The 26,763-nt window shown below is 48.0% G+C and overlaps 2 protein-coding genes across 7 annotated transcripts in view; one reads left to right on the top strand and one right to left on the bottom strand.

Moving 5' to 3' along the window:
• The window catches only part of fnbp1l (formin binding protein 1-like), a 47,459-nt gene extending 42,384 nt beyond the window's left edge, over positions 1-5,075 (top strand). Inside the window, exons 12-15 of one of the 2 annotated variants that reach the window (XM_064333343.1) lie at positions 600-694; positions 961-1,103; positions 2,315-2,473; positions 3,304-5,075. In XM_064333343.1, coding sequence (XP_064189413.1) covers positions 600-694; positions 961-1,103; positions 2,315-2,473; positions 3,304-3,311 — 405 coding nt within the window. In that variant the 3' untranslated portion in view covers positions 3,312-5,075. Of the gene's footprint in view, positions 1-599; positions 695-960; positions 1,104-2,314 lie in introns of both variants that reach the window. The other variant, XM_064333342.1, reaches the window with a different exon arrangement.
• Positions 5,076-6,938: 1,863 nt separating this feature from the next.
• Positions 6,939-26,763, bottom strand: part of bcar3 (BCAR3 adaptor protein, NSP family member) — a 62,100-nt gene continuing 42,275 nt past the window's right edge. For 4 of the 5 annotated variants that reach the window (XM_064333337.1, XM_064333336.1, XM_064333338.1 and 1 more), the window contains 9 exons: positions 16,795-16,923; positions 12,572-13,011; positions 11,926-12,026; positions 10,656-11,419; positions 9,875-9,990; positions 9,458-9,629; positions 9,132-9,243; positions 8,797-9,003; positions 6,939-8,102 (listed from right to left, as the gene is read on the bottom strand). In XM_064333337.1, coding sequence (XP_064189407.1) covers positions 7,927-8,102; positions 8,797-9,003; positions 9,132-9,243; positions 9,458-9,629; positions 9,875-9,990; positions 10,656-11,419; positions 11,926-12,026; positions 12,572-13,011; positions 16,795-16,923 — 2,217 coding nt within the window. In that variant the 3' untranslated portion in view covers positions 6,939-7,926. Of the gene's footprint in view, positions 8,103-8,796; positions 9,004-9,131; positions 9,244-9,457; positions 9,630-9,874; positions 9,991-10,655; positions 11,420-11,925; positions 12,027-12,571; positions 13,012-16,794; positions 16,924-25,576; positions 25,900-26,763 lie in introns of those variants that run through there. The other variant, XM_064333339.1, reaches the window with a different exon arrangement.

Here is a 26,763-nt window from a genome sequence, read left to right as displayed (position 1 = left end):
GCAGGAAAATGCACTGTTTCCTTTTTAGAGCACAGAAGATCTATTTTACGATACTCGTGATGTACTCGGTCAGCACATCCAGCTATGACATTTTTCTGCTGCCCCCACCCGCCCACAAGACGGTGTGGAACAACTTAAGTTGCTTTTTTGGATGGGACGGTAGAAGTGTATTTGATACTGTCTGCTTTCAATTAATCAAATCCACTTGAAATCCCGATCATAAATAAAATGGTTGCAGGTAATTCTTATGAAAGATTCAAAGGGCTTATAGTGTATCAAATGACTGAAGATGTTTCAGTAATCATGCAGGGCTATCTTTAGTGTACGCCGTTTAGCTCTAGGACAGCCATGTAGCTCTGTGTCGTGAGCACCACCTGGAGGACACACGCGGTCATTACGTTTTCCTTTGTCAGTAATTGTCCACAGACGGCATTACACCGGATGTGACTCTGCCTTCTGGGAATAATTCCCTGGGGTTACACTGAACTGTGTTGATTTTAAGACAATTTAAAGACTTTTTGGGGTCTAAATATGTTAAATGTATGTCTGACTGTGTGTGTGTGTGTGTGTGTGTGTGCTCGTGTGTTTGACTCTCTCAGAGCTGGCTGTCGGAGGTGGAGGGGAAACAGAGTTCGCGAGGAGACCGACGCGCCAGTGCAGATGTCAACCACCATGCGCCCCACGGCAGAGAGAGGTCAGAGGGCATCGAGTCCCCACAATGCACTCTGCTCCACGTAATGGGAAAAAGGAAGCTGTTTAATGCTAATTTAACCACCAAATCTGATACTCTAGCCAGCCTATTAATACTCAGGGTTCACTTTGCATTTGGATTGGCTGCAAGCTGGCTCTGATGTATACACTGGAGCTCAGTACAGAGAGCCGAGCCTGGCCTGGATGTGGAGTCTTACCTGCTCTCTCTCTCTCTCCCTCCCTCCCTCCCTCCCTCCCTCTCTGCTCCAGTCCTGAGGGGAGCTACACTGACGACCCCAGCCAGGAGCACCGCAGCCCCCCCCAGCCCGACCCCCACGAGTTCGACGACGAGTTTGACGACGACGACCCTCTCCCGGCCATCGGCCACTGCAAAGCGCTCTACGGCTTCGACGGTACGATAGAGAAGAGTGCTGTCTGCGTGTCCCGCATTCCTCTTAGTGTTTCTCATCGTTTATAAATAGATTAACTATTGTATTCGTTTGTTGTATTTAAATACCTTCATTCTTTTAAACATGCACTTTAAGAGACATTGAAACCGTAAGGTGTATTTTAGTATTAGGCTCATTCAGAAAGCTTTTTCATGGCTTTGCTTCGACTACAGCTTAAATGGTACAGCTGTTTTAATACAGATTGTTTGAAATCATGAGCTGATATAACTGGTTATGTATGAATGCGTAAGTTCCTATTCAGGTTCTGCTCAACAGATTGACAAAGCACAGAATCTTACCCTGTGTTTAATTTTCTGCTGCAGGAAAATGTATTGTAAGTGTGAAAGTAGCTAACGTAATTTCCCAGATAGCTTTGATGATTTTTTTTTTCACATTCCATTTCTGGGAATCTCTTGCGGCACAGTTCCCAAGATCGGCTCGAGTGTTGCCTAGGAGCACTTGGCCTGTCTCCTCCTGGAGTGTGTTTTGCATGGGAATGCTGCGGGGTGTGTTCATACCTGTGGGTGCTGCAGTTATAGATCTGCAGTCACAGATATGTGTTTGCAAAAATCTGGCTGAAGTACTCACAGCTAATGCATTGTAAAATGGCACGTTCCCGAAGTTGTATGCTAACGTGAACGTTATTAGCCTATACAATCACCCCTGCCCCCGTATGTTTAACACGATCCTGAGACATCTAGGCTGCACAATGTGATTTATGTATCTGACATCTCTGCTGAGTAAGTTTTCAAGAGACGGACTTGCCAGCAGTAAACCCAGTAAACCCATGTCAGCGGTTCCTGCCCATCGATTAGCATGCGAGTCAAATTCACTGGGACTGCACAGATATGCTTAGGCTGTAACATTGGCTTAGTCTCAGTTGAAAAAACTTGGCGACTTGCGCAGACATATAATCTTGAAAACAGATATGTATGAGAGGAAAGCAAGTAAGTGGAGTAAAGTGCGTATTGTTAGCCATTTCAGTTTTTGTGTGTGTGTGGGCTGAGTGTCTGATAAGTGTTATAGAGCAAAGCAATTACACATATCCTGACATAGTGCATTAACAAGTGTTTAGGTGCTAGGAGGAAACGGAGCCACTCTGATCAGTGGTCTGATCTCTGAGCGTGCTGCTCTCTCTCTCTCTCTCTCTCTCTCCCCCCCCCCTCCCCCCACAGGGCAGAACGAGGGCACGCTGGTGATGAAGGAGGACGAGATCCTGTACATCATCGAGGAGGACAAGGGCGACGGCTGGACGCGTGCCCGCAAGCAGAGCGGCGAGGAGGGCTACGTGCCCACGTCCTACGTGGAGATCACGCTAGAGAAGAACAGCAAAGGTGCGGTCACCTACATATGACACGCGCGTGACTCTGACAAAAACTGGTCCTCCTCCTCCTCCTGCTCTGCACGCGCGGGCCTCCCCAAGCGGCCGGCGGCCCCGCCTACTCACGCCGTGAGCTCACGGACGGGGACGCGCTCTTATTGGCCTCCCCCCCCCCCCCCGTGGCTCTGCGCACGCTCTCTACGTCTGAGCGCGCAAGGGCGGCTTCCAGAAGGTTCCGCACTACCTTGGGGACCGGCTCTGCCTGGGGGAGGATCTGCTGTTTCATGCGTCCCAGCTTTAAGCGTTATTTATGTTTTTAATTGTAACTGATTTGTTCATTTTAAAAAAATCTTTTTTTACAAATTGTTAGAGAAATGTGGCATGTTCCTTAATTCGTCCGATTCCTTCATTTACAATCGATCATCTATCTGCCACCGTTTTGTGAACAAAAAGGTTTGGGAATGGTTTTCCTCCATTTTGTGTCCCCTCTCGTCTTCTGGAGCACAAGGGTCTTACATCACTGTCATTTTATGTCACGGTTTTACCTGGTAAATCTAAGTGCTTATTTCCTCTTCATGCTGTTGGACGTTACTGCGTTTATGCCTCCCACACTTCAGACTAAGGCGGCCACCCACTGAACATGAGTTGCTCTTTTGCGGATACCTCACAGGTGCTTTTAGCCTCCGGTCCTTGTAGCCCACCTCTTTAGCTGTGCGGTGTGCGTTAGGCTCCCCACCCGCAGGTGCGTGGCGTTAGCGCGCCGCACGGACGCGCGTAGGCGCGGGTGACCGCGACGCCTCGCGGGCCCAGTAACGCTCTTCTCTCTCTCCTCTTGGACTGCAGGTTCCTGAGTTGGAGGCGTGCGCGTGTCAGTCACGGTTTGGCCAGGCGTTGACGGAGGGTACACGCAGTTCTCGATCTCTTGGGTCTGTGGGGAGGGGTTAGGGGAGTTGCCGAGAGGTTCAGCGGCAGGGTTGCATGTTTGCATGCAGGCATCCATTACCATTTAACATCATTCCACAGCAGCGGAGGCTTCTGGGAAACCTCTTGGCGAGGCACTTTTGCTGCCAGCCTGCCTTTTACGCTGCTCTGAGCAGCACGTGCTTAACATATACTGGGCAGGAGAGCTAGACGGGTGAGGCTAATAACAGGGTAGATTACTGAGTCAGGGTGTCTGCACCCCAGAGAGAGCTGGGATTGTAATAAAAGTGTACTTCATGACCTTAGGACAGTGTCCAGCACTAACAGCCTGCCTCGCTCCATGCTCACCCCCGTGTACAGTATGGAATGTCTGCCTGTGCCGCTCTGTGTGCTCGCCGTAACACGTTCCAGCATGACTCCCGACTCGAACCGCGGGCCCACACTCAGCCGGGCCCTAGACGCATCTTGTGTTTTTAATATTCCGCCCATTTGCATCTAAACTTGTCTGTCATCCGATTCTTCTTCCTCATCCTCCTCCTCCTCCTTTTTTTGTGTCTTGTGGTCGTTGCTTCACTCTTGATACATTTCCCCCATGCCAGTACCTCCATTCTGAATGTTCAGTTTTATGTTGCGCTGTTATGAGTCCATGTTGTGCCAAAAAAAGAGGTTAGCAGCTCAGTTTAGAAGCAGAAGCAGAACTGCAGTAGCCCCACGGCAAGCCCGCGCCCCACGGCCCCCCACCCCAACCCCCCCCGGAGCGAGGCCCCCCATCCTCCACGCTTCTCTCTGCACCAGCACCCCGGACCAGAGCGAGGGAGAGAGGCGCAGTGACACCTACTGCCCAGCAGGGGGCACCTCTCCGCCACGCAGGAACAGGCCGCAAAGCCTGAAGACCCAGAGATTCCTCTAGACGAAGTCAATGAGAAATACGTTTAAAAGCGGGCAGTTGCCAGTCGACACTCCAGCCCTCCATGCAATGTGTTTGCCTTAATGGAACCAAACAGCGGGCCTCTACCAGCCCTGTGCCAGCCCCACAGTACTGGCACACAAGGGCTTGTTCCACTGCTGGCTGCCTATGGTGCTTCTCTGGAGCCTGTCTCCACACAGCGTCTTCTCCCCCTCCCTCTCTCCCACTCTGTTTATCTACTGCTCTCTACTTCTTTCCCTTTCTCTCTGTTGCTCTCTGTCGCTCTATTACTCTGTTGTTCTTTCTCATTCTTTATTGCTCTCTCTCTGTCGCTCTTTTCATTGCTGTCTCTGTCTCTCTCAGTGCTGCAGATGCTGGGAGAGCATGCTGCAGTTTCACAATGGCTTCCAAAAGAGTGCTGCATCTCCAAAACGTCCATCTTAAGCGCATACATTTGTGAATGTGATTATACATATAACAATGCGTACGCATATTTATGTGTATGCATACATATGTATATATTTAGTTAGTTTTATTACTGGACTTTGTATGTATTAACATCTTTTATTTCATACTGAATGTCTTTCTATTGTGACTTTTTATAGGGTTTTTAATCAGGCGAATGATTCGCTCTCCAGATCTGTGCTGTTAGCTCATATGTTAGTAATCATGCTTTCATGGGAAACGTCATTCACAATAGGAACCTGGTCTTATCTGGTCTAACTAAATGCACTTTTCCCCTATAACATTTTAAATAGAAATGAATAAATGAATGAGTGAATGCAAATTGACTGTGTACCTTACCTTTTGTATAAATGTAGAGGGAATGGCAGCCGTGCTTTAAGACACTAAAGGCTTTGGCAGCGGAGTACAACGTATAAGTGAATCACCAGCGGATACTGGCCTGTTCAAATCCTCCTGTCCGGTAGCTTCTCCTCTGTAGGCTTTCATTACCCCCATTTTCTTTTAACGCTTATAATACAGATTCAATTAAATATGCTAATAATAATTATGCTGCATTGCTGACATGACGGATGCCATTGAGGCAAAAGAGTGCGCATTTCCAATTCATAACTTTTTCCTGTACTATCGGAATATCAGACCAATATAAGAGATTTTTGTCTGGTGGCTCACGGTTATTCAGAAGAGAAATATTTCACGTTCTAATTGGGAACTTGAGTAAATAGACGTAAAACCATATATTGGCATAATATATTGCTGTAATGCTAGCTTTAAGCTGCACATAAGAATAAACTTTTTGAATAATAACTACCGATGTTCAATCTGTAACCTTTATACTCCTTAAAGCTGTGAAGTATCAGAGACATTTTTGCATCTTAATAAAATGTATCCAGTGTTCTGGTAAGCTGCTGGACTTTATGTATGTATACTTCGGTAGAAAGTCTTTATTAAAATTAATTCTTTTTAATTTATGTTCACGTCAGCGGTGGAGGTCGAAGAAAAGGGGGGCCGTCTGGATGTTAGGATTTCAAATGTAAAGAATTCTCTCACGACAAACAGCAGTTGAGTGTGGGGGATCGGCAGTTGCCGTGGCGAAAGGAGAGGACTGCTGATTGGTTGAAAGCATGTAAAAAAAAAAAAGTCTTTTCGTGTGTCTAATGAAAATAAAGTGTATTGCTTCTTCATCACATTTTTATTTACACACCTCCTCTCTACATGTCCCCATGGGTTTCCGGATGCTTCTGTCCTTTGGCATTTCATTGTAATCTAATGGTTCTGAGAAATGAAACAGTATCGTAATGTTAACGATTTCCCGTTTTTGCTAAATTCCTGTCAATAGACTTCGTCAAAGTGTTTCCTTACAGCCATTTTTATGTGTACAGTTTCATAATAACATTCATAATAATTCATAACCAAATCCTTGGCTCATAATTTTAGCTGTTCTTACTAATGATAACCAATGTGTCGAATGAATGTGCACTAAAATATAGCCATCATTATCCGTTGCCATCTTCATCCGCTGAGACTCAAACAGTTGTTGCCTATAAATGAGTATTGAGGTAATTTACCAAATGAGCTACCTGGGAAAATCCATTCTGCAGTATATGAACTGAACAAACAGGGTATATTATTGGTTTAGTTGGATGTTTAGTATTAGCAGTGAGTGTCTGCCATCTCTTTCAATACCATTTGCATCAATATGAGGTCATTTATGTGTCACAGTGTATGAGGTCATCTACTCAAGTCATGAACATGATAGCCACAACATTGACCTTGGATTCCCATACAGATATCGAAGTATGCAAGCTTGTAATCGAATACTGCAGCTGTAATTCCATATGTCCATACTGTTGTGCACATTCCTTTTTACTTTTTACTGTTGTGAGACACTTTGATCAACAATTGTTATTGAATTTGTTCTAATAAAAGAAATAAGCAAAAATACATTGTAGATGTTTTTCCATAAGCAAATGGGTGCTCTTCTATTAGTGTCTATATATCTTTAACACAATTGCATTCACTGCATTTAAGGCTAAAAGTCATACTATTTTCCTGTAACCCAGTGTTGTAAACCACATGTGATTGATTAATAACCTGCATTTAAAGACATGATGCATGTAGAGACAACACACAGAAGGGTTGTCAGTGCTCTTAGAAATATGCATTACATAGAGGCATGAATTCCAAGTTCAGTTAGATAGATGTGTACCTTTATCTTTATCCATTTATTTATGTGTACACAGGATTCCATATAAAGATATTAAAGTTATGTAATTATTTACAGTCATCTTTCAGGAGAAAATATATTACATAGTTTAGCATCCACATGCTTACCGTTGAACATTATTAGCTATTATTTACACCATTTTGCACAATGTTAACCAGATTATCACACAACAAACGCCATATAAACAACTGATTAACACATAACAACATCTGTTCAAGCAACTATTGCGGACCTAGGAAATATGTTTTCTAGATTTTGAAACGCTTTTTAATTCGGAAAGTCGTCGGATTCCGATTATACCAAAACGAGAAACCTCCCTCTTGGGGACCTCGTCGTTGTGAGTTCCACTGTGAGATTCCCATCTTCTAGCCTTCCCCCGGGTTTGGCACTGAGGAAATCTGTCTTATACTTCTACAAATATCACGTAAAGTCTCTCCCTTTTAAAAAGGGAACTATATCTCAGTCACTACTTTAGTGATACATAGAAGTATTTCCTTTTCACACGAACACTTTGAAGAGCTCCAGTGTTGTCATTGCCCATTGGGCATTGAGTGACATGCTGTTTCAGTTCCCCCGAAAACCTGCCCGCAGTGGCCTTCAGCCCATTTCACCTAACCCAGGGCTTATACAAACTACAGTGCTGTTTCTAATGACCCTCCAGTCACAGTGCATGTCTCTTATATTTATCAGCCACGGTGACCTGTCAACAAATGTGGTAGGGCTGGGGGTCAGGGTGTAACTTCAGACAAGTTCAGGTTAAAAATTGATCTTGCAGTCTCCCTCCGGTGGCCAGATAAAGGCAGGACGGCAGTTGGCTCTGCCGGTTCAAACACAGGGGCATGGGGGGCTGTGGGCAAAGCAGAGCGCTATTTGCATTCTCGCTCCGCTGCGATTGGCTTTGCCTCTCCTTACGTACGCATGCGTACGTGCGGTCCTTCCAGCCTCAGCTTCAGAGCTCGGTCTGCTTGACTCCCGGCTCCAGCTTCCTGGACAGGGCGTTGAGGATCAGTTTGAACTTTTCGTATCTCTCCGTCTGGTTGACCGTGGCCCCTCGGCTCCCCCACAGCAGCCGAAGCTGAAAGTCCGTCTTGAAGATCTCCAGCATGTCCTCGTCAGGATTGAAATCTTCAGGCGAGGTGAAGTAGGGAGGGTAGAAAAGAAAGCATGACTCATGAGTTTCATAAACAACTTGGAAGACATGCTCTGCTGATTTCCAAATTATGCAGCTCTAAGCCAGTCAGAGTTACTTGAGGTCAATGCTGAAGTAACCTTGTTTTTCAGGCTCATGACCTACAGTAACAGTACTAAAAGCCTGACTGATGAACACATTGAATGGAGATGCACTGTCATAATAGGCCAATGGTCATACTGCAGTTAAAAAATCAGATGAATAGGTGGAATTCCAATTTGACATAGCAATTCAAGCCTACTCAACCAGTGATTTAAAACATAAGGCTAGTTTTAACCAATCACATCGGAGGAGAACTTCCTTTTCCAGATGCTGTAGAGCAGGGCTGCCTAACCCTGTTTTTGAAGATCTACCATCCTGTAGGTTTTCATTTCAACCCTAGTTTTGTGCACCTGATTCTACTACTGTAATTATCAACTCAAAAAAGATCTCTAGCTGTTGAATGAGGTGTGGTTTGTTAGGGTTGGAGTGAAAACCTACAGGGTGGCAGATCTCCAGGAGCAGGATTTGACAGGCCTGCTGTAGAGAGACAGCGTCTGAGGTCTAGACTGCATCTAAAGAGCCTCTACAGGTGTTCCAGCTGATGACTGTTCCCCGCTCTGCTCAGGGTGCCTGGCACTGGGCTCCTACCTTTCAGGATGCGCTCGGCGTTGGCGCTGTAGCCGTCGGCGTTGTGCGCCACCGCCCGCGCCACCTCCAGGTGGCGCAGCATGATCTCGCAGCCTTGGTCGTTGTTCTCCCACAGCTCCATGCCCTCGAAGACCACGGCGGGCCGCTCCATCAGCGTGAGCAGGGGCATCAGGAGGGGCACCGTGGTGCTGTCCAGGGGAACATCCACTAGGGATCCCACAAAGAAATTTGACCACACTGGTCAGCTGCCCTTTTTTTCTGCTATCAACACATTGACTAACAGCTCCCACTGTAACGGGAGGCACCAAAGAAAGGAGTGAAAAAGAGTTCCTTACCACTTCCTTCATACAGACCCTTGTAAAAGGGCTTGAGGGACTTTTCATAGATGATGGCTGTTTGTGTGTATTTCCTTCTCAAGGTGGTCCAGGTGTGGTCTAATCTTGTGATCTGTGACCAAGAGGACAGAACCAGGTCAGTGTTGTTAGAGCTGCCGTTTGGAGGAGACGTGTTCGCTCTCAATGGACCGCTGGATCGTTTCACTGCAACGGCCATTGCCCTCTCTTTGCGGCTTTACCTTTGAGAGCCTTCTTTAAGACTGCACTCGGGTCCCACAGCTGGGTTTCCCTGCTGCGCATGGTGATGTGCGCTTTAGAGCGGTTACCTGGGGCATGTCCAGGGCTTTCATGATGGAGGAGAAGGCGTAGAGGTCCCCCATGGAGTCCTTGAGCTCCAGCGCCACCAGGATGAGGCGGTTGAGCGTGGTCGCGCGCTCCTCCAGGCTCCCCGTGCAGCCCAGGATGTCCACCGCCACTCCGATGGCCATGGTGCTGTGCCTGAGGCGGGGCCAGAGGGACACGCTCAGCCCCTGCTACGTCCACCCCGGCACTGGAGCGTAGCACTGCTATCTCACTACGCATTACTCACAGTACATCTGACTGATGTTATTAAATTTATTGTAGATGTGGAACAGTCAATATTTGAAAAAGAACACCGAACACCATGGATCATGGGAAGATATTTCACACCATGGAAACAGGAAGGAGGCAAAGTTTGGCACCTATGGTAGACAGGAGTTTACCTTTCCATCAGGTCCTGGCGTAGCTGCCTGCCGTGTGGAAGCGTTACCAGCTCCAGACCAGAGCTCACTCCCATCTGACCTTTCACCTCTTCAGTCACATTCAGTATCCTAGCAACCTGTCAGATACAGAAGTTCATACTGAAAGGTTGGCCATTAAAGCATTTATACCACCAAAAGCTTACAATAGAAGGGCATTCCCACTCCCTGAAATTGATATCAAAAAGTTAGTGGTAGTGTTAAAATGTAAGTTAAGCTTAAGTTTGATCTTAAATAAAACACAAGTTACAAGGGTAGATTTTATGATGACATTTAGCAAGCTTATGTGCATGCTTGTATTATATAACCTTTGGATATATTGTCGACTGTGCTCCCTCTTGATAAAGTCAACACTCAGTTTTAATTTAATTGCCAAATGACATAACAAAGACTAGTTTTCCATAGCTCTGGACTGTTTTTTTTTGTTGTTTTATTTACACCAGTAAAGTTGTCTCCCTCAAGCCTAGGCAACCAGTCATCCAGTCATGGGTTTTTCAGATCAAACTCTGTAAACATGTTTGACTCATTGAGTTAAACTGAATTGATTTTCCTCATTTGGCTGCTGTTGTGTGCCAGAACTCCACCCAAAGAGAGACACGGAGAGAGACAAACAAAGCTTGTCACCCAGGAAACACAATGTGCTGACATACTGTATATGACTGTCAGTTTTTTAGGGTAAAAAGACCCCTTCACATGATTATAGATGTATTTTGACCACTCAATACTGAAAATATATGGAGTGTACCTGGCAGTCGGCCTGCAGGATGTGCTTGGCGATGGTCCGGTGGTCTTTGTTCAACAGCAGCTCTTTGGCTCTCTTCAGCACAGACATCTCCAGGGGCTTGTTCTCGGAGGGCAGGAGCCTGCTCTCGAACTCTCCCGGCCGGAAGGCCGACGACGTCTCGAACACCGGCCTCCGGAAGCCCTTGCCCTTCTCCTCCGCTCGCTCTCCTTCCTTGCCCCTCCGCGCTCTCTGCAGCTCCGCCTGCGGCCCCTCGCCCCCCTCCTCCTCCTCGGCGCTGTCCTCCAGGGCCTCGATGGCGTGGTGGTAGGAGCTGCGGTCCAGCACGTGTCCGGGGAGGCTGGCGTCCGAGGCGCTGAGGCGGCTCTTCCTGGCCTCCTCCGTCCTCAGCCTCTCCACGTAGCTGTTGCTAGGCAGCGGCCCGGAGACGGCGTCCCACTCGGCCGGGCTGCAGGGGCTCAGCTCGCAGTAGCTCACCTCCGGGCTGGGCTGCTGCGCTTTGGGGGGAGGGGCGGGGGGCATGAGGGCGAGGCGCTGCAGGCGGGGGGAGCGGGGCAGCCTCAAGGAGGGCACCTTGCTGGGCTTCGGCGGGGGCCTGGGGCACAGCTGGCTGTCGGAGCCCCGTATGGCCTCCCCGGCCTGCACCTCCGTGGCCAGCCTCCGCGGCATCGTGGGGCTGAGGGCCGGCTCGCTCCCCGTCCGGAACACGGGGGACCTGGGGCTGCGCTGGGGCTCCATGACCTGGGACTGGGGCTGCGGCCTGGAGCCTGGATCAGGAAAAAAGGTGCAGCTCGTTCACACTCACGCCCTGCGACAGCCTTCACTGTGAAAATGAAGTCATGCTTCTGTCTTTGTTCTCAAGCTGCTCGTAGTGCTGTCTATTTGTAGTCCACATGGACAGCTTAATTACAGTGTCAGGCACAGGCTGAGGCAGTGCTGCTGGCCTCTAAACCCTCTGGTATTCTTACTTGCTCAGAGCAAACCAATTCTCATCCACGTCTCATCTAATCTGGTCTGCCATTCTCTTAAGAACATATCTTTTACCATTTCTGATGTGCATTTCACACCCTTCTCTTCAGCTGTCAGTACAAAGCAGAAGGCAGCCCAGCTGAAAATAATAGGATTTACCAACTTTTAAAGGCCTTCACTGTTTGATGAAGTATAGCATGTAACAACAAAAAAATCCCTTTTTAAAGACTGTCAGAGCTGGACGTTTTAAAAAGGCTAGAGGGTTTCAGATAAAGAGAGATAAAGGAAGGAGACAGGAACCTACCGAGAGGGAGGAAGCTCTCTGACTGATGAGTTTTGAGGGGTCGGCGTCTGTCCTGAACGTGGTTCAGACACGCCGGCTGGCTTCCGCACTTGTCCCGGCTCCTGTTGGAGAGAGAGAGAGAGGCCAATGTGACTGTGCCCCTTAGCACACGACACACACTGAGACCAGTCTACTCACATGCACTGAGAAAACCAAAATGGAGAAACCCGATACTGTACATTGTGAGATACACAGAGTAAAATAGGAACTTGTAATTTGTTGGGATATTTTCTGATGTTGTTTAGCTTGGCTTTGCGAGCGACATTTGGTTATTCTACATCACAGGCTGAGCCTCTGTTCCTTAGCCACAGGAATGTTTTATCCTAGACGTGTACTTATCTGCACTAGCTTCGCTGCTACGTCCTCACATATGTTGTTTATGAGCTGCCGTTCAATCCCGAAACTGAACTAAGCGATTTCACCTGCCATTAAAAAAATCATCTCATTTTTTCGTTCAGAGGCCTGAAGCTTGGTTAACTTAATGAAAAGATGTACTGGAGAGATAGCACACGCAACCGTGTCCTTTTCCTCTGGTAGACTGAGCACGTTGCAGGCCTGGACTAGCTGACGCTGAGAGGCTGTACGGCGGGCCTGCCCTGTCTCTCACCTCAGGAGGTTCCCACGGCTCAGCGTTTGGTCCTGGGAGTGCCCGTTCATGATGTTGAGGCTCAGGCGCTTGGAGACCTGGCTCTTGCGCTCGGGCGCCAGGGCCTCCACGCGGACGGCCGCCACCCCGTACTTCTCCTCCAGGCAGCGCAGGGGCAGGCCCCGGTTGATGGGCTGGAAGATGATGGCGCCCACCACCTCGGACACCGGCTTGCGGTTGCCCACGTAGTAGCGCACCAGGGCGGGGACGCTGTCGAAGCCCTCCCTCTCGAACAGGTACTGCACCCGGGAGTAGGCCTCGTTCATGGCCACCACCTTCCTGTTGATCTTGAAGTGCTGCGGGGAGTTCTTCCACTGGCAGGTCAGCACGTAGTTCCCCGGGCTGGACAGGGAGTCCCGGATCAGGAAGTCCCCGTCCCGCTGGATCAGGCTCTCAGCCACCTGCGGACCGTGGGCAAAGCGGACACGCTCAGTTCAAGCCTCCCTCAGCTCACACACCTCAATAGACACCGGTCACATTTTTCTCAATTTGACAAAATGTCTTTTTTCAAGAATGCCAGCAGACTTGAAAATTGTGAAGACTGTTAACCTTGTGTCTAAGGACATCCAGAACCCTTTGGAGGGCCCCCGTTCTGTGAGCCACATCGCCTAAACAGAAGCTTCAGGCTCAAAAGTGTTTTGGTAAAGTGGGAAATGAAATCAAGTGTCAGGCTGAGTCATGTGACCCAAGGCAGCCCCAACTCTAAACCCAAAGGCTTCTCATAAAACAAAATTTCCGTCTCAACATTTTCAAATGAACAAAGGCCGCTTAATTAAAGTATTTATAGCTTATGTAATCAGCTGTGTGTTTTTTTTTTCCAGTAGAGGGTCGGCATTTTAATTAAAAACTGAGATTTCTAAATTATCCTCCTCCGTAAAGCTTCGGTAGCACCAGGAAGGAGGTTATTAAACCCGATTAGGATCGCTTGGCAGCTGAAATGTTTTCACAGTGGTTGCATAAAAGTCTTTCATTACGAAAGGTACCGAGTTTGTGAAAGAGCGCGACTGTGGAGGGACAGGAGCTGACTGAGAGCACCGGTTAGTGTTGTGTTCCGTTATCGCAGCTCACAGAGCTACCGGACAACTCCTCCATTTTCCTCTGCTCCCAGACACGCAGTTCATTTACAGCTTTGCGCTGCCTGACGCAGGGCTTAATTAGATATTGGCCTTCGAATGCCCTGCTAAACCCGCACATTAAGCACATTAAATCGAATAAGCACGTGAAATCTGCGAGCCACATGCTTGCTCCATATGTGGATTTGTGTATACGTGATGTCATTAAATAAGCTTCAAACGGAAAACTGAAAAACATTTGTGTTCCAAGCTGTAATTCTGCAACTAAATTTTCAATCACAGAGTGATGCAGCAAACGCGACAAGCTTTTTTTCAATGTAAAAAGTTCCACTAATTTACACTGGAACCATTGCTGTGAAGGCCACTTCTCACTTTTCAGCTGTAATAACACAGCTGGACACTCCTGACAAACTATAGCCCATCAAATATCTTTCAATCCCATTAAATCCCTTCATTCCTAGATGGCCTCCCTTGCTGTAGTCGCCTGCACAACACTTGCATGTCATTCCAGAAGGGAGTGAATTGCTTTTAGAAAGCAATGACAGCAACATTCTGCACATTACACTGCCACTGACAGAAAAGGCCTTAATGAGTGCGGGGGACAGGTTGTTTTCCGCACCGTTCCCTCAGAAACACGCGTTGTTGTTTGTCATCGGTGCTGCTCGATCTGGTCTGACCCGTTCTCGCCGAGCGAGGGGGGGGGGCGCAGTCTTGTCGGCGAACGCTCGCTGCGTGCCTTGGGGTGCTCTGCCAGACCCGCTGCTCGGCCCTCCCACCACACGGAAGGTCGTGGCGGGCGTGGGCATTTTCCCCCAACAGGTATGGGGTATGTACCCGACTGCTGCCCCAGAAAATAGCCTTGATCTTTTCCACCTTGCCCCTGGTGTGTCTCTGCTGTGGGGCTGGGAGCGAGGTGAGGGGGGTGGTGGGGTGGGGGCGGGGCATGGGACTCATACCTGAGAGGCCAGCGAGGGTGCGACAGGCCAAACAGTCACTGACGGAAAGCCTATCTTGTAGGGCACTACATAAAAAACGAACCCGGTCACCTGCTAGTTCTCCTGTTTAGTGGTGTTAACTGAAAGCTATTGGCTCTGCAAGGACACTCGGTGTCTCATTGGGGACACGGGGTCAGGGAGAGGGCCCCGTGTGATCGATGGGAAGAGACGATGTTGAGCCATAATGGGAGCGATGCAGCGTCAGGGAGAACACACGTCAGGCTTTGTCAGTGCTTTTTACGCCTAAGTGAGAGCTGATGAAAGCAGGAGGTCGAGGCAGAACAGCCTGAATGCTCCCGTCGGCTCACAGTAATAAGTCACTGGAGCTGACGTGAATAGAAATGCACGTGCCACGTAATAATGCAGCTAATGGTCTGAAACAATATGATTGAGAGCTGGAGTAGTCTGCTGTTTAATTTCAAACTGGCTTGGATTTGTGGGCTGGTATCACACCAATGATACAGCAGCACCAGCACTGTATCATATATGTAGTTCAATGTTGATTTCTGACACAATAGCTAATAATAAGATGTTGTCAAATCAAAGGAAGACTCCTCTTTCTGTTACTTTCTGGTCCACAAGGGGTGCTGTTCAATAGTTTGCATTTATTCAGAATCACATGCATGTTTTGATAGGCTTTGGTCTACAGAATGACTATGGCTACAGTATATGGGGAAATTGGAATAGCAGCCATTTCTTATTCAAGAGGATGTCAAATTATAGCACTTTTAAAAAAAATCTTTCCAGTCTTCTCATCCTCTGTGGTTAAAAATCTGGCCATACCTGTTTGAGACAGGTTAGCTGCACAGGTAGTGGTTTTCCCGAAGCGCCTACAGCCGAACTCAGTTTGCGTGTGTGTGTCAGCTTGCTGTCAGAGTGATCCTGCGGCAAGACCTGACCTAATATTCTTCTCAGCTTCTACAGCTTGTTTTCAAAACAGAAGTGGAACCCCCCAGGAGGGCAGAGAGCTGTCAGACTCAGCTGCTCCCAGCCCTCTGTCCGCCTCGCTCTCCTCCCCTCATATCACACTTCCACCGCCCGCAACGCCGCGGCTGTCTCCTCAAACTGAGGGCTTCACCGGAGGCGCCGTGCCTGACGACCTCTGACAAGCGTTCACTGGACCCACAGGGGCTTTGCAGCTACAGCACACTTCTGGTTCCTCAACTGAATGGAACAAAACACCAAACCCACTGCAAATCGCCCGCACTATTTTTCATTAGTCCTCTAACGCGTTCCCCTCCTGCGCCCAGATTTGGCCATGGGAGAGCTGAATTAACAACAGTACTGTGAGGGCAGAGGGTTTGTGAATTTCACCCTTTTCATACAAGCTGAGCGCCGCTTCTATATGTGTGTGTGTGTGACAGGCAGCGATCTGTGGCCTGCATTCTCTCGTAATGAAATCAGCCGCTGTCTGAAAGGGGACACCAGACTGTGTCTGCGGTTAATTCAGAAACCGCGCGTGCTTTCGCAAGGCCGGTCCACTTTCACACGGCGTCTGGAGAGACCGAGCCCTCCGTGCCTCGTTAGCTAATCCATTACCGCCTGCCCGTCACACAGAAACAGAAAGTTCCTCAGCCAAACCCGAGCCATGGCACATGTGTTATTGAAGTGCCCTGAATGGAAGCAAAATTATCAAGAAAAGAAGCAAAGGGATGGAAAACAACAATCCCATATTTTCAAACACTGCAAAAGCCATTAAATACGTCTTTCTTTGTAAGTGTTTTAATCTTAAGACTGTTTAAATCTTAAAATAAATTAGCTTGTTTTAAGTTCATTTTTTCTTGACAAGTGAAATTGTCTTATCCCACTGGCAAATCTGGAAATGAGTCAAAGCTGTCAGATTAGTTTCAATCGCTTTGCTTTATTTAGAAAAAAAGCAATAGAAATAAGATTTAAAGTGTAAATACAAGATTAAAACACTACGATTAGGATTGGTTTTTCCAGAAAAGCCTGTCCTGAGAACTAATGGTGTGCCTCAGAGAAAGAAACAGGCAGCACAGAGACTCTTGTACAGTAAGCACACGGCTCCTCTCCCATTGAACATGGAAACCAACATGGACGCCCCCCCCCCCTCAGACTGGACACTCCCCAGCCGCACGCTGCCCCGTGAGAGTACCTGTCTGGGGATGGCTCCGTGGTACCAGGCGTGACTGCGCGGCTCCTCGCAGCCCAGCTTCAGCTCCTCCTCCAGCTCCTTGCGCAGCTTCTCCGGAGGACCCTCCATGATGTACTTGTCCCGGGAGAACTGCACGTAAACGGGAACAACGAGCTTCCTTAGCGCGCTCACAGCCATGGCCGAACTGTGAGCTGAGTGTGTGAGAAAGAGTGCGTGTGTGTGCCTGTACACCTTCACTTTCTCACTCCCTCTCTGTCTTTTCCTGAGAGTGTGTCAGAGATCTCCTCCCCTCACCGTGTGACAGGCAGCGCTCTTCCAGCAGAGCCCCGCACACCGCTCTCCGATTGGTCGAGGCCATCTACCTGCCCTCTTTGATGTCTGCCCTGTCTTCTGTCAGCCCCCTGCTGGAGGCCCCGCCCTCACCTGCTGAGCGCGCTCAGTGTGTCACACAGGAAGCCGCTGCGCTGCGCTGCAGCATGACTCACGCAGACAGTTGCCGCGATTAGCACACAGGGCAAACACACCTTTTCACAGAAGCGGGGTGGGGAAACGCCAGGAACCAGTTCAGAATCCCGAGGCTGAGGGCGTCACTGCCCCCCCCCCCCCCAAAAACAAAAGAGAAATCAAACTCACTTACTGGAACTGGATGAATGACAGCCGTCTGTTGCCGTGCGGCCAATCGGATTTAATAGTTACGCAGTCGGATAATGTTGAGACATGATCATAAGAAACGGTAGTGCTTACTCTGCACTGTGGTTTCTCGCCAGGTTTTCCATTTAATTAACAAGGGGTGGTTTATTTGGGTCTCCTAGGCAGATAAAGATACGTATATAAACACAGATAAGCATTCCCCAAAGCCTCCATAAATAGACGCTATTCCAGCCTGCTACTCTGCTGCTTTTTTAATGATCTCAGAGCTGAGAGAAATGGCCTCTGGAGGAAATTTCCAGGCAGTGAGTTTAGAGCCAGGGTGCTGGATCAGCTCAATCTTTGGGAGCCCTCCACCAGTACCATGGTCATCATCCAAAGGAAGGTGGGGGCTGTGGGGGTGGGTGGGTGGGTGCTAAAGCCTCATTGACTTAAGTAGGATTTGTGATCCGGTGACCGGAAAGGGTTATTACATTACATTAACCCAATACCCTCCCCAGCACCCTAAGCAACCCAATATTTTAATGGTATAGCATGAAGATACGTCATCTTTTCCCTTTTCATAGGCTCTTTTTCACAATTTGCCCAATAGATACACTTTTAAGTAGCTTGTGGTGGCCAAAGGTCTCTTAAAATGTATTTACACTAATATTTAACATCCGAATAGTTACTGTAACATTCACAGGTATGATTTGAATCAACGCTTGCAGCCTCCCTGAAAAATGTCAAGTAAATATCAAATGTGACGGCCAAAGAAGGTCTCCAGTCAAAAGACATGTACTGCCAAGGAAAGGAGATCGTAATGATTGTCTAGTGTGTTGGATCTCACTCAATGCTCATTGCTTTGGGTGATGGTATATTGATCACAACATCGGTATTGACTTTCCAGTGAAATGTACTGGGTGCTGACTGGGGTCTAATCGGACTGCTGGGGGAAAACCAGACGGATCGTGACTCATCATGTGCGTGGTTTCAGAACTTTCCTCAGTAAATACGCTACAACTGAGGTCTGAACATATTGGTCAAGGCTTTGGAATCTTTTTCAGATGAGACGAAATGCATGGTATGCAAACGTTTTGGCCTCAGCGACCAAAACTCCCAGTTCTTGGAGCAGCGTGGTTCATTCTGCCCAATGAACGGCTAAATCTCTTTAAACGAGATCTAAATTTGTCTGGCCGCACTTTAACTTGTCTCTGGAGGGAGTTAAAGTGAGAAAAACAGTTCTGGAAACTCCACCATAAATTGTAGTAACACCGTCTTTTGTTTTAACAAGGGATTAATTTAGATAACCTTGCTGTCACCAATAAGGTTGTTCTAGTTTTATTTTTTATTATCAAGCTATATTTGATTGCTTGGGTCCCTCCACCTCATCTGATTAAAACTTGTTTTATGGCTTGATTACGAAACATGTTGCGTCGTAAAATATATAAATTTGTCAGATTTAATTATAAAGCAGTGACTACTTGTCAGTTATGAAAAGCAAGGCTTTGTTTGCGCTCTGGTGATGTCATGAGTGTCTGTCGAAAGATAGACGGCTTGACTGACACACACAAAGGGAGGGCATGTGCACACACACAAACAGGAACACACAGTCAGACTACTACATGTGCTTGGGCGGCAGTGTAGCACAGTTGGTAAGGAACCCAAAGGTCATAGGTTCTATTCCTGGGTAGGACACTGCCGTTGTACTCTAGAGCAAGGTACTTAACTTGCATTGCTTCAGTATATATCCAGCTGTATATATGGATACAGTGTAAAAAAAAAAAAACTTATATGTAAAAGTTGTATAAGTCGCTCTCGATAAGAGCGTCTGCTAAATGCCTGTAATGTAATGCTTTATTGTAAATAACTTTAAAGAGTGTTTGAAAGCGCTGCCCTACTGGGAGGCTCAGAGGGGACCCAGGTCAGGCTGAGCACTCTGTTTCTAATATTAATTGATCTGAGGAAAGGCAGGTGAAAGGAGGGCTGCTGGCTGCTGTCAGGGACTCCATCCTTTGGGGGTGGGGGTGGGGGGGGGGGGGGCTGATGAGCTGCCACTCTCTCTCCGCTCCCCTCCCTGAAGGGCTACTGTCTGCTGTCAGCCGAAATAAGGCCACCTCTCCAGGGGGCTGCCGGCTCGACCATGTTGTTCCACAAAACAGCAACGAGCAGAGAGACTGAAATACTTGGGAGGAACTGGTCTAGCATCAAGCCACCCGTAAATAGCAGTATAACTTAAAGTATAGTTAAGAAGGAGAGAGATCATTCATACATACATGAATACACACATACATACATACATACATACATAAATACATACATACATATATACTGTACATACTGTACATGTATACATATGTACATACATACATACATACAGTACACACACACACACAAACAGCTTATTGCTGGAATAATGTAATGTAAGAGACACATTTTTGAACCCTGAGAAATATCTGTTTTCTTAAATATCTGCTGTTTCATTGACTCAAGACAGTTGAGTAATTGAATGAATGAAGCGTTCAAGTGAACTGAATGTCCATGGCTCTTGGAGAGAACAGGATGTTCCCTCAACATCCTCCATTTCAGAGCAAACTCTGTCAGAGAGCCACTAAATGAGTGAAGTTGTTAACAGGCGCACACACGCACATGGTTCTGCCACAGAGCGGATCGATCTTTCTGCTGATCCGATCCCCTCTCTGAGTCAGCAGCGTAGCCGAACTGTCATACTGCATTTGGGATCACATGACCGTATCATACACAGCTCTACTGTTAGTGTTCACCACAAAGTGTGCCAATTAATCGATAGCTGGAGTTCTCATAGCCTTCAGGGATGAGTCACACTGGTCCTGTGTTTTGGTGTGAGATATGAGAACAGCTATGAGGTCAGTCTCATATCTCACTGAGCATGTGCGCTCCCGCGCTCTTGTCATTCCACCGGTGGCGCAAGCGTGTCGTTCCCACGACGACCGGTGACCGGCGTGGCCTCTGCATGTCTCTGCTGCAGCAGACCGTGCTGGGCTGTACGAACCGTGCCTTCACTGTGTGTTAGAGGAACACGCAGATGTCCGGGTGCTGGTATGCTCCTTACATTCCAGCGCTAATTCCCTCCATTACACTGTGACAGAATGCTTAGCATTAACACCACACATAGCACAAGTTGTTTTGAATGGCACAACAACATTACAGTTGTAGTCAGACATGTACAGCCAGCCGGGTAAGATCTCAGCTTTTGTGATGGAAAATAATAAGATGCAATATGACACCACCTTGGAGCAGGATATCTGGGTCTTTACAGAGCCATTGTACAATGTGGTGCAAATGTGCTGGCCTTACACTCCAGAATCACACAAAAATATCAAAAGCTAAGAGATCAGAAGGCTTCGAAGGTTCACCCCTATATGGAGTTTCACCCTTATAAGCTGCCACACTCCTCCCTTCATATGAGTATTTCTGTGCATATGCAATATTTATAGTAGCTGACAATCCTAGGCCTCAGCCCTGTTTGAAAATAGACCCACATAGCACTGGCATCGTAACAAGAAATGGGAGGTGAGATTTCTCCCAGGCCAAACCACCACTACCATACCACTAATTACCACGACCACACAGCACATATTTGCAACAGGCCGAGAATATCACCTGTGTGTGAATTTGTTTTTCTTGTTGTTTGGCTTTTTTTCAGTGCCTTTGGAAAAGGAACACACTGCTCAACTGCTTTGATGGACTAACAGCTTTAATGGCTTTTTCCATCAATTAAAACCCCATATGTATTTTTCAAAAAAAGAGTTAGAGCCAATCGCTGGCATTTTGTTTTATTGTTATTTGTTACTTTCATTGTTCCAGCGCAATTATGGTATGACAGCTTTGGCTGTTCTCTGCATTCCTTGTGTAAAAAGTAATCCCGAAAGATTGCAGTCAGCTGCAGGGCACTCAGGTAATAAACCCTGAACCCAGGTATAAAAATAGCGTGTACATAATTACTCAAACAGCGCCCGATAACTTCATGACCGTATTGAATTCATCGGTGGGGCAAAGACACATTCGCAGCACATTTGCAAGTCAAATCAATCACCCAAACGCTGCACCTTTATATAAAACGGCCATCTGTAACTGGCGGCGCGTACATTATCGCGTCACGTGCGCGGATGATCGATTGTGTCATTTCTTTTTGAGGACTTTCCGTTAGTGTCCGTGCCATCATCTCTGACTACCCCTCCGCTTAGCGCTATTATTAATCATTACAGCGTGATGCGCCGCTGCTTTATTTGCAGTACGTCATCCCTGGAGCGAGGTGAAATGGTATCTGCCTTCAAGCCACAACCTTGAGTGGGGCTCTTGGATAGCGGCGCTAGGCTAACTGCGGTTGCGATATGAAGCTGGGGCGGTGCAGTAGCTACTGGATCTTACGCTGACCTGCCTCACGGTGTCCTCAGGAGGCTGTTTGGCTGGCTTTTATTGGGCGGGAGCTTTTCCCTTTTGGAAACAGGGTTTCTTATCTAATCGAATCTACTTAAGAGGAAATGGTGAAACGTCTTTAGTGAGCAATTTTGCGAGAGACAGCCCCACTCCTTCAGCCTCTGTTCTGCGCCAGAGATATTATCTGCGGCTTGTTGCTATAAAACGCGGCAGGAAGATTAAAATTAGGTACTTCTGTCTCGCAATATCTCCTCGCGTTCACGACGGACTCTAGTTACCCTCACTCATTCTTGTGTCTGAAACCTCCTGTTGAACTTCTACACTTCGTGGCCCTCCCATGCAACCATAAGAAGCTTTTTAGATAATGACTTCGGATAGATATTATCCTCTTCTTGATTCCTTTACAAATAATCCTCTTCATGTTCACCCTGCCTTATTAATCCTGGAAGGTACGCAATGTAAATGTCCGCTAAGTGCGATGCAGCAGGATGCCGTGTGGATTACGCGGGGTTAACTCAGTAGGGTGCCACATGCACTACCCGCCTCTCCCACGGTGCTTTCGTGCGACGGAGGGGCAGATTATTTACACGAACGCGTACGATTGTAAACGATTATGTTCACACGCCACGCTTGTTCGGCTTCCTGTGGGACTAGGGGGATGTGTCCAGATTGGAGTGTGGTTGAGTGGGTGGTGGGGGGGGGGCGGGTGAGGGAACCCACGATTCCTCTGCTTCCCCGAAGCCGATAATGAGTAAACGAAGAGGCCTTCCTGTCCGCGTACGTGTATCTGTCTCATCTGGGGCGGCTTCCTGGGCTGTCTCCGTGGCGGTCTCGCCCTTCCTGTCTGTGGATAAACTGAGAGGGCCATCTCTCCATCGCATCTCGCTGCTCTCCACCCCAGAGACATGGCCGCTCCCTCCTCTGAAGCTGCCCGCTGTGCCCCTCGCCACGTTCGCCCGCTCCCCCCGCGGATTCGGGGGCACGGGGCGCGAAACGTTGCCGTGCTAAAACGCCGAGCCCCCCAAAAACATTTTCCTTTCGCTCCGTTGAATGATTTCAAGGTTTACAGAACCCTGATGAATAAATCTTCCTCAGCCACTCTTCCAAGCGGGAGATGGAAGGTTTTAGAGCCGTGGCTGTCCTCCAGGGTAGCTTTGTCCTGAATTGAACAATGCAGGGTACGAGCGGAGCTTTTCCCGCGCACCTCCGCTCTGTTAATTCAGCATCTTCCGGTGGCTTCCGCTCAGCTCAGCGCTGCGGCCTCCCCTCCGGTGAGCCCCAGTCGCAGGGGGCAGGGCTCGGGGCTACCCGGGGCAGCACACAGAAGGGATTAGGGCCCCGGGCCCCAGCGCAGCTGCACAGCCTTCTTTTATTGTGCCCTCAAGCGCGGTGCATTCGTGCCTCAGAAGAAAGGCTCGGCCCGCCGCGGACGCAGCGACCGTCAAAGAAAAGAAAAGTTTCCCTGAAAAGCCGGAGAGCCTGAGGAAGCGTGCAGGGGGTGCGGGAGCGGTGTGGGAGGGTGGGGGAGGTGAGGTGGGGGTGAGCCGGTCGTGTGAAGCTGAACAGCAGGGCGTCAGGGGCCTGGTACGCACATCTGTCCGTCAGTCAGTGGGGATTTTTCAGTCAGCGGTCTGTCTGAGCAAAGCACTGAGCTCCAGTCTGAGAATGCTGAATCTACTGAATCTAATGCTGAATCTACTGAATTTAATGCTGAATCTACTGAATCTAATGCTGAATCTACTGAATCTAATGCTGAATCTACTGAATCTAATGCTGAATTGACTGAATCTAATGCTGAATTGACTGAATCTAATGCTGAATCTACTGAATCTAATGCTGAATCTACTGAATCTAATGCTGAATCTACTGAATCTAATGCTGAATCTGACTCACAGGCCCTGACTTACAGCAGGACTGAAGCAGGTATGGAGACGTGGCTCAGTGTGGGTGCTGATGTAGCCGATTGGCCAGTGAGCACAGTAAAGCAGCAGGGGTCTTATCCCTCCCCACAGGGGAATATGGCTTTCCTCACAGATGTACCAGTAAAAACTGCTAAAACTGGCTGTCAGTTTCCCAAGAAATAAATGAAAGAGAGGTCTTTAATTGGACAGAGCAGCGATCGCAGGACTGCCGTTGTGTTTCCAGCCATTTCTTGTTCTGTTTGAATGACCCCCATCCATCAAGACCAACACTGAGCGCACTGTTACATCTTGACCCCTGTGTTCATCTGGCGAGGGCCAAAAAAAATGAAGGTTTCCATGACAACCTTCAGCTATTTAGAGGATAAGTTTTAAAAAAAGAAACAAAACAGAAGAAACTGCTTTACTGAGTTCCAGGCCTCTTTCGGACCCTACGGACCCCGGCACCAGACGAGAGGAATAACAAACTCGCCGCTATTTCTGGACAAAATCGTTCCAGATTCCAAACTGCGCAAACACGCTCACACACATTCGCTCCCTCGCACATCAACAACCCTTCCTCCACTCTCAATGGTGATCAGACACACTGGTGGGAAAAAAAAATCAATGAGCCAGTTACAGACACTGTCAATCAGATACGGAGATGCCACACATCCGTCATCGCATAATCACTGAATCAAGGATGTACTGAAGGGGTCCTACTTTAAAAAACAAATAAATGTTTGCAGCAAAAGCAACTGAGTAAGTGTAAGCCTGAGCATTATTCTGAACTGACAGTTCGACGTCTTGTTTAACGTACTGCTATTAATATTGTGTGTATATCTGTCCTTCTGTAGCCCATTTTGTGACACCATGGCCCAGCTTATATTACAGTACTGTGCCATTTCTATAAATGCACAAGTGACTGTTATAGAGCATTTCTATTTCCAGGCTCCACATCCAGTTTGCTTAGTGCTACTTTAGTCATCCCGCGTAATGTGAACTTCTGCAGTGACATAGACAGAATACAAGAAATGACATCAGAGAACACAGCCTATTTAATTAAACATATAAATACAAATGCACTAATTCAAGCCACACACACACACACACACACACACACACATACACACAAACACAAACACACACGCACACACACACAAAGGAAGCAACACATCACTTAGTATCCCTCTCCACTTACAATAAAAGCCCCTGTGAGGGATGCCTGGCGGACCTCCACACTTAATATAATGAGGAAAGCAATATATCTAAACACCCGGAGTTAGAGCTACAACAATAAAAGCGCTTCTGCTATTTAAAGCTCCTCCAGTTCTCAAAAACAAAAAAAGCCTGGGAAACTGTTACTGCCAAAGTCCAAAACCCCGGTCAGTCAGACACCAGGACATCACATCGGTAACAAATCATGCACTCATGTTCTAACAACTTCCTCACACACACACACACACACACACACAATCAGTGCACACACAGCTGTAAGGACCAGTTCTACATCCAGCAACACAGAATCATTTCACACAAAATAAGACCACTGTAAGAAGTACTTCTCGACATATTTGTGCAATGGACATTTATGTTTATATTTATATTTAGGAGCACAGTGTAGATTGTAGGATTGACAGATGTCAGGACGCGGTTTGAAGGTGTGAATTAATTATCTGCGTTTCACCCCTACTTCTCTATCCCTCACCCAAGTACAGTGCCGTACACTAACAGAGCCAGCAGGTTCTGACCCGAGGACGCGAAGGGGAGACACACAGACCCCGCGCTGGACCCTGGAGGAGGGACTCCCCGAGGGAAGGTGCCCGCACGCGACTCACCTTAGCGCCGATGACAGAACTCTTCTGATAGAAGCAGCACAGGGCTGCCGTCAGCGTCCGCAGCACGCTGCACCGCTCAGACATCTTTCAGACCTTTCTGAGCTCCTCCGAAAAAAAAACTCTCACCGGAGAAAGAGGCAGCTATCTGACGAGCGGTCTGGCTCCCCTGTACGCGCGGAGGATGTGAGCGGTCGGGCTCCCCTGTACGCGCGCACGCTCACTCTGACTCTGACTGACTCCGCCGCTAAGCCCGCGCCGGTCCCCCCTCAGCCCTGCCCCTCCATGTACGGAGCGCTGGAATCCCCATGTGATCCGTCTCTCCCGCAAATGAAATCTCAGCCATCTGGGAGCGCTCCTAACACCCCCCCCCCCCCACGCCCCTCACAATTACTCCAGCACTCCAGCCACCGCTGGCGAGAGAGAAAGAAGGGAAGAAAGAGGGGAGGAGGGGAGGAGGGGAGGAGGGGGGGGAGGAGGAGTGCGCTCCTGTTTTCTGTTGCCCCTTTCCGTGTGAATGTTCCTCCCTTTGCGGTGCTCTGATAAGCGCACTGTGGCTGTGCATACCTTCGTGTGACAGGCTGTATTTTTTCACTGTGACCACGGCACTAAACAGCATGACTCTTTTTCCTTTTTTTCCCCCTTTCTTTTTTTTTTGCTCTATTGGCTTCAGAGGCTGTGCACAGCAGGGAATTCTCACACATGAATTGAGCTACCAGTTGTGCTTCCCATTCAACTATTTTGAGCTCTGAGTTGAGTTAGGCTCTGTTCAGATTTTACGCAGCTTTTAAAGCATTAGCATTACCGAGTAGCTTGTTAAATGTGTCTGATGCAAATCTGTGCCATGTATAGTAAATGAGCACGAGAAGCCCTGATAGATGATCGGTTAGTGATGCCTGTTGGTCATGGAGCTCTGCTTTGTCCAGTGCTGAGTAAGTTCACTCTCTAAAACTTCAACAGCAAAGCTACCTGTAGCTCTGCAAAAAGATCCATAGTTAGATCTTCAGAGAAGGCAAATCAAAACTGCATCTCAGAACTGTCAAAACTGCACCAATTCAATGTTCACAATTGAGGAAAAGGATAAGTGTGGAGTGGGCGGAAAAGGTCATTTCAAAGTTAGTTTAGCTGGCTATATCGGTAAAGCAGGAATATATTAGGTGTGGCACAGGAAAACTTTTTAAAGATCATGT

Source organism: Anguilla rostrata, chromosome 4 (genome assembly GCF_018555375.3).
Source record: "Anguilla rostrata isolate EN2019 chromosome 4, ASM1855537v3, whole genome shotgun sequence".
Lineage (NCBI taxonomy): Eukaryota > Metazoa > Chordata > Actinopteri > Anguilliformes > Anguillidae > Anguilla > Anguilla rostrata.
This window is presented reverse-complemented; position numbering and strand designations above follow the sequence as displayed.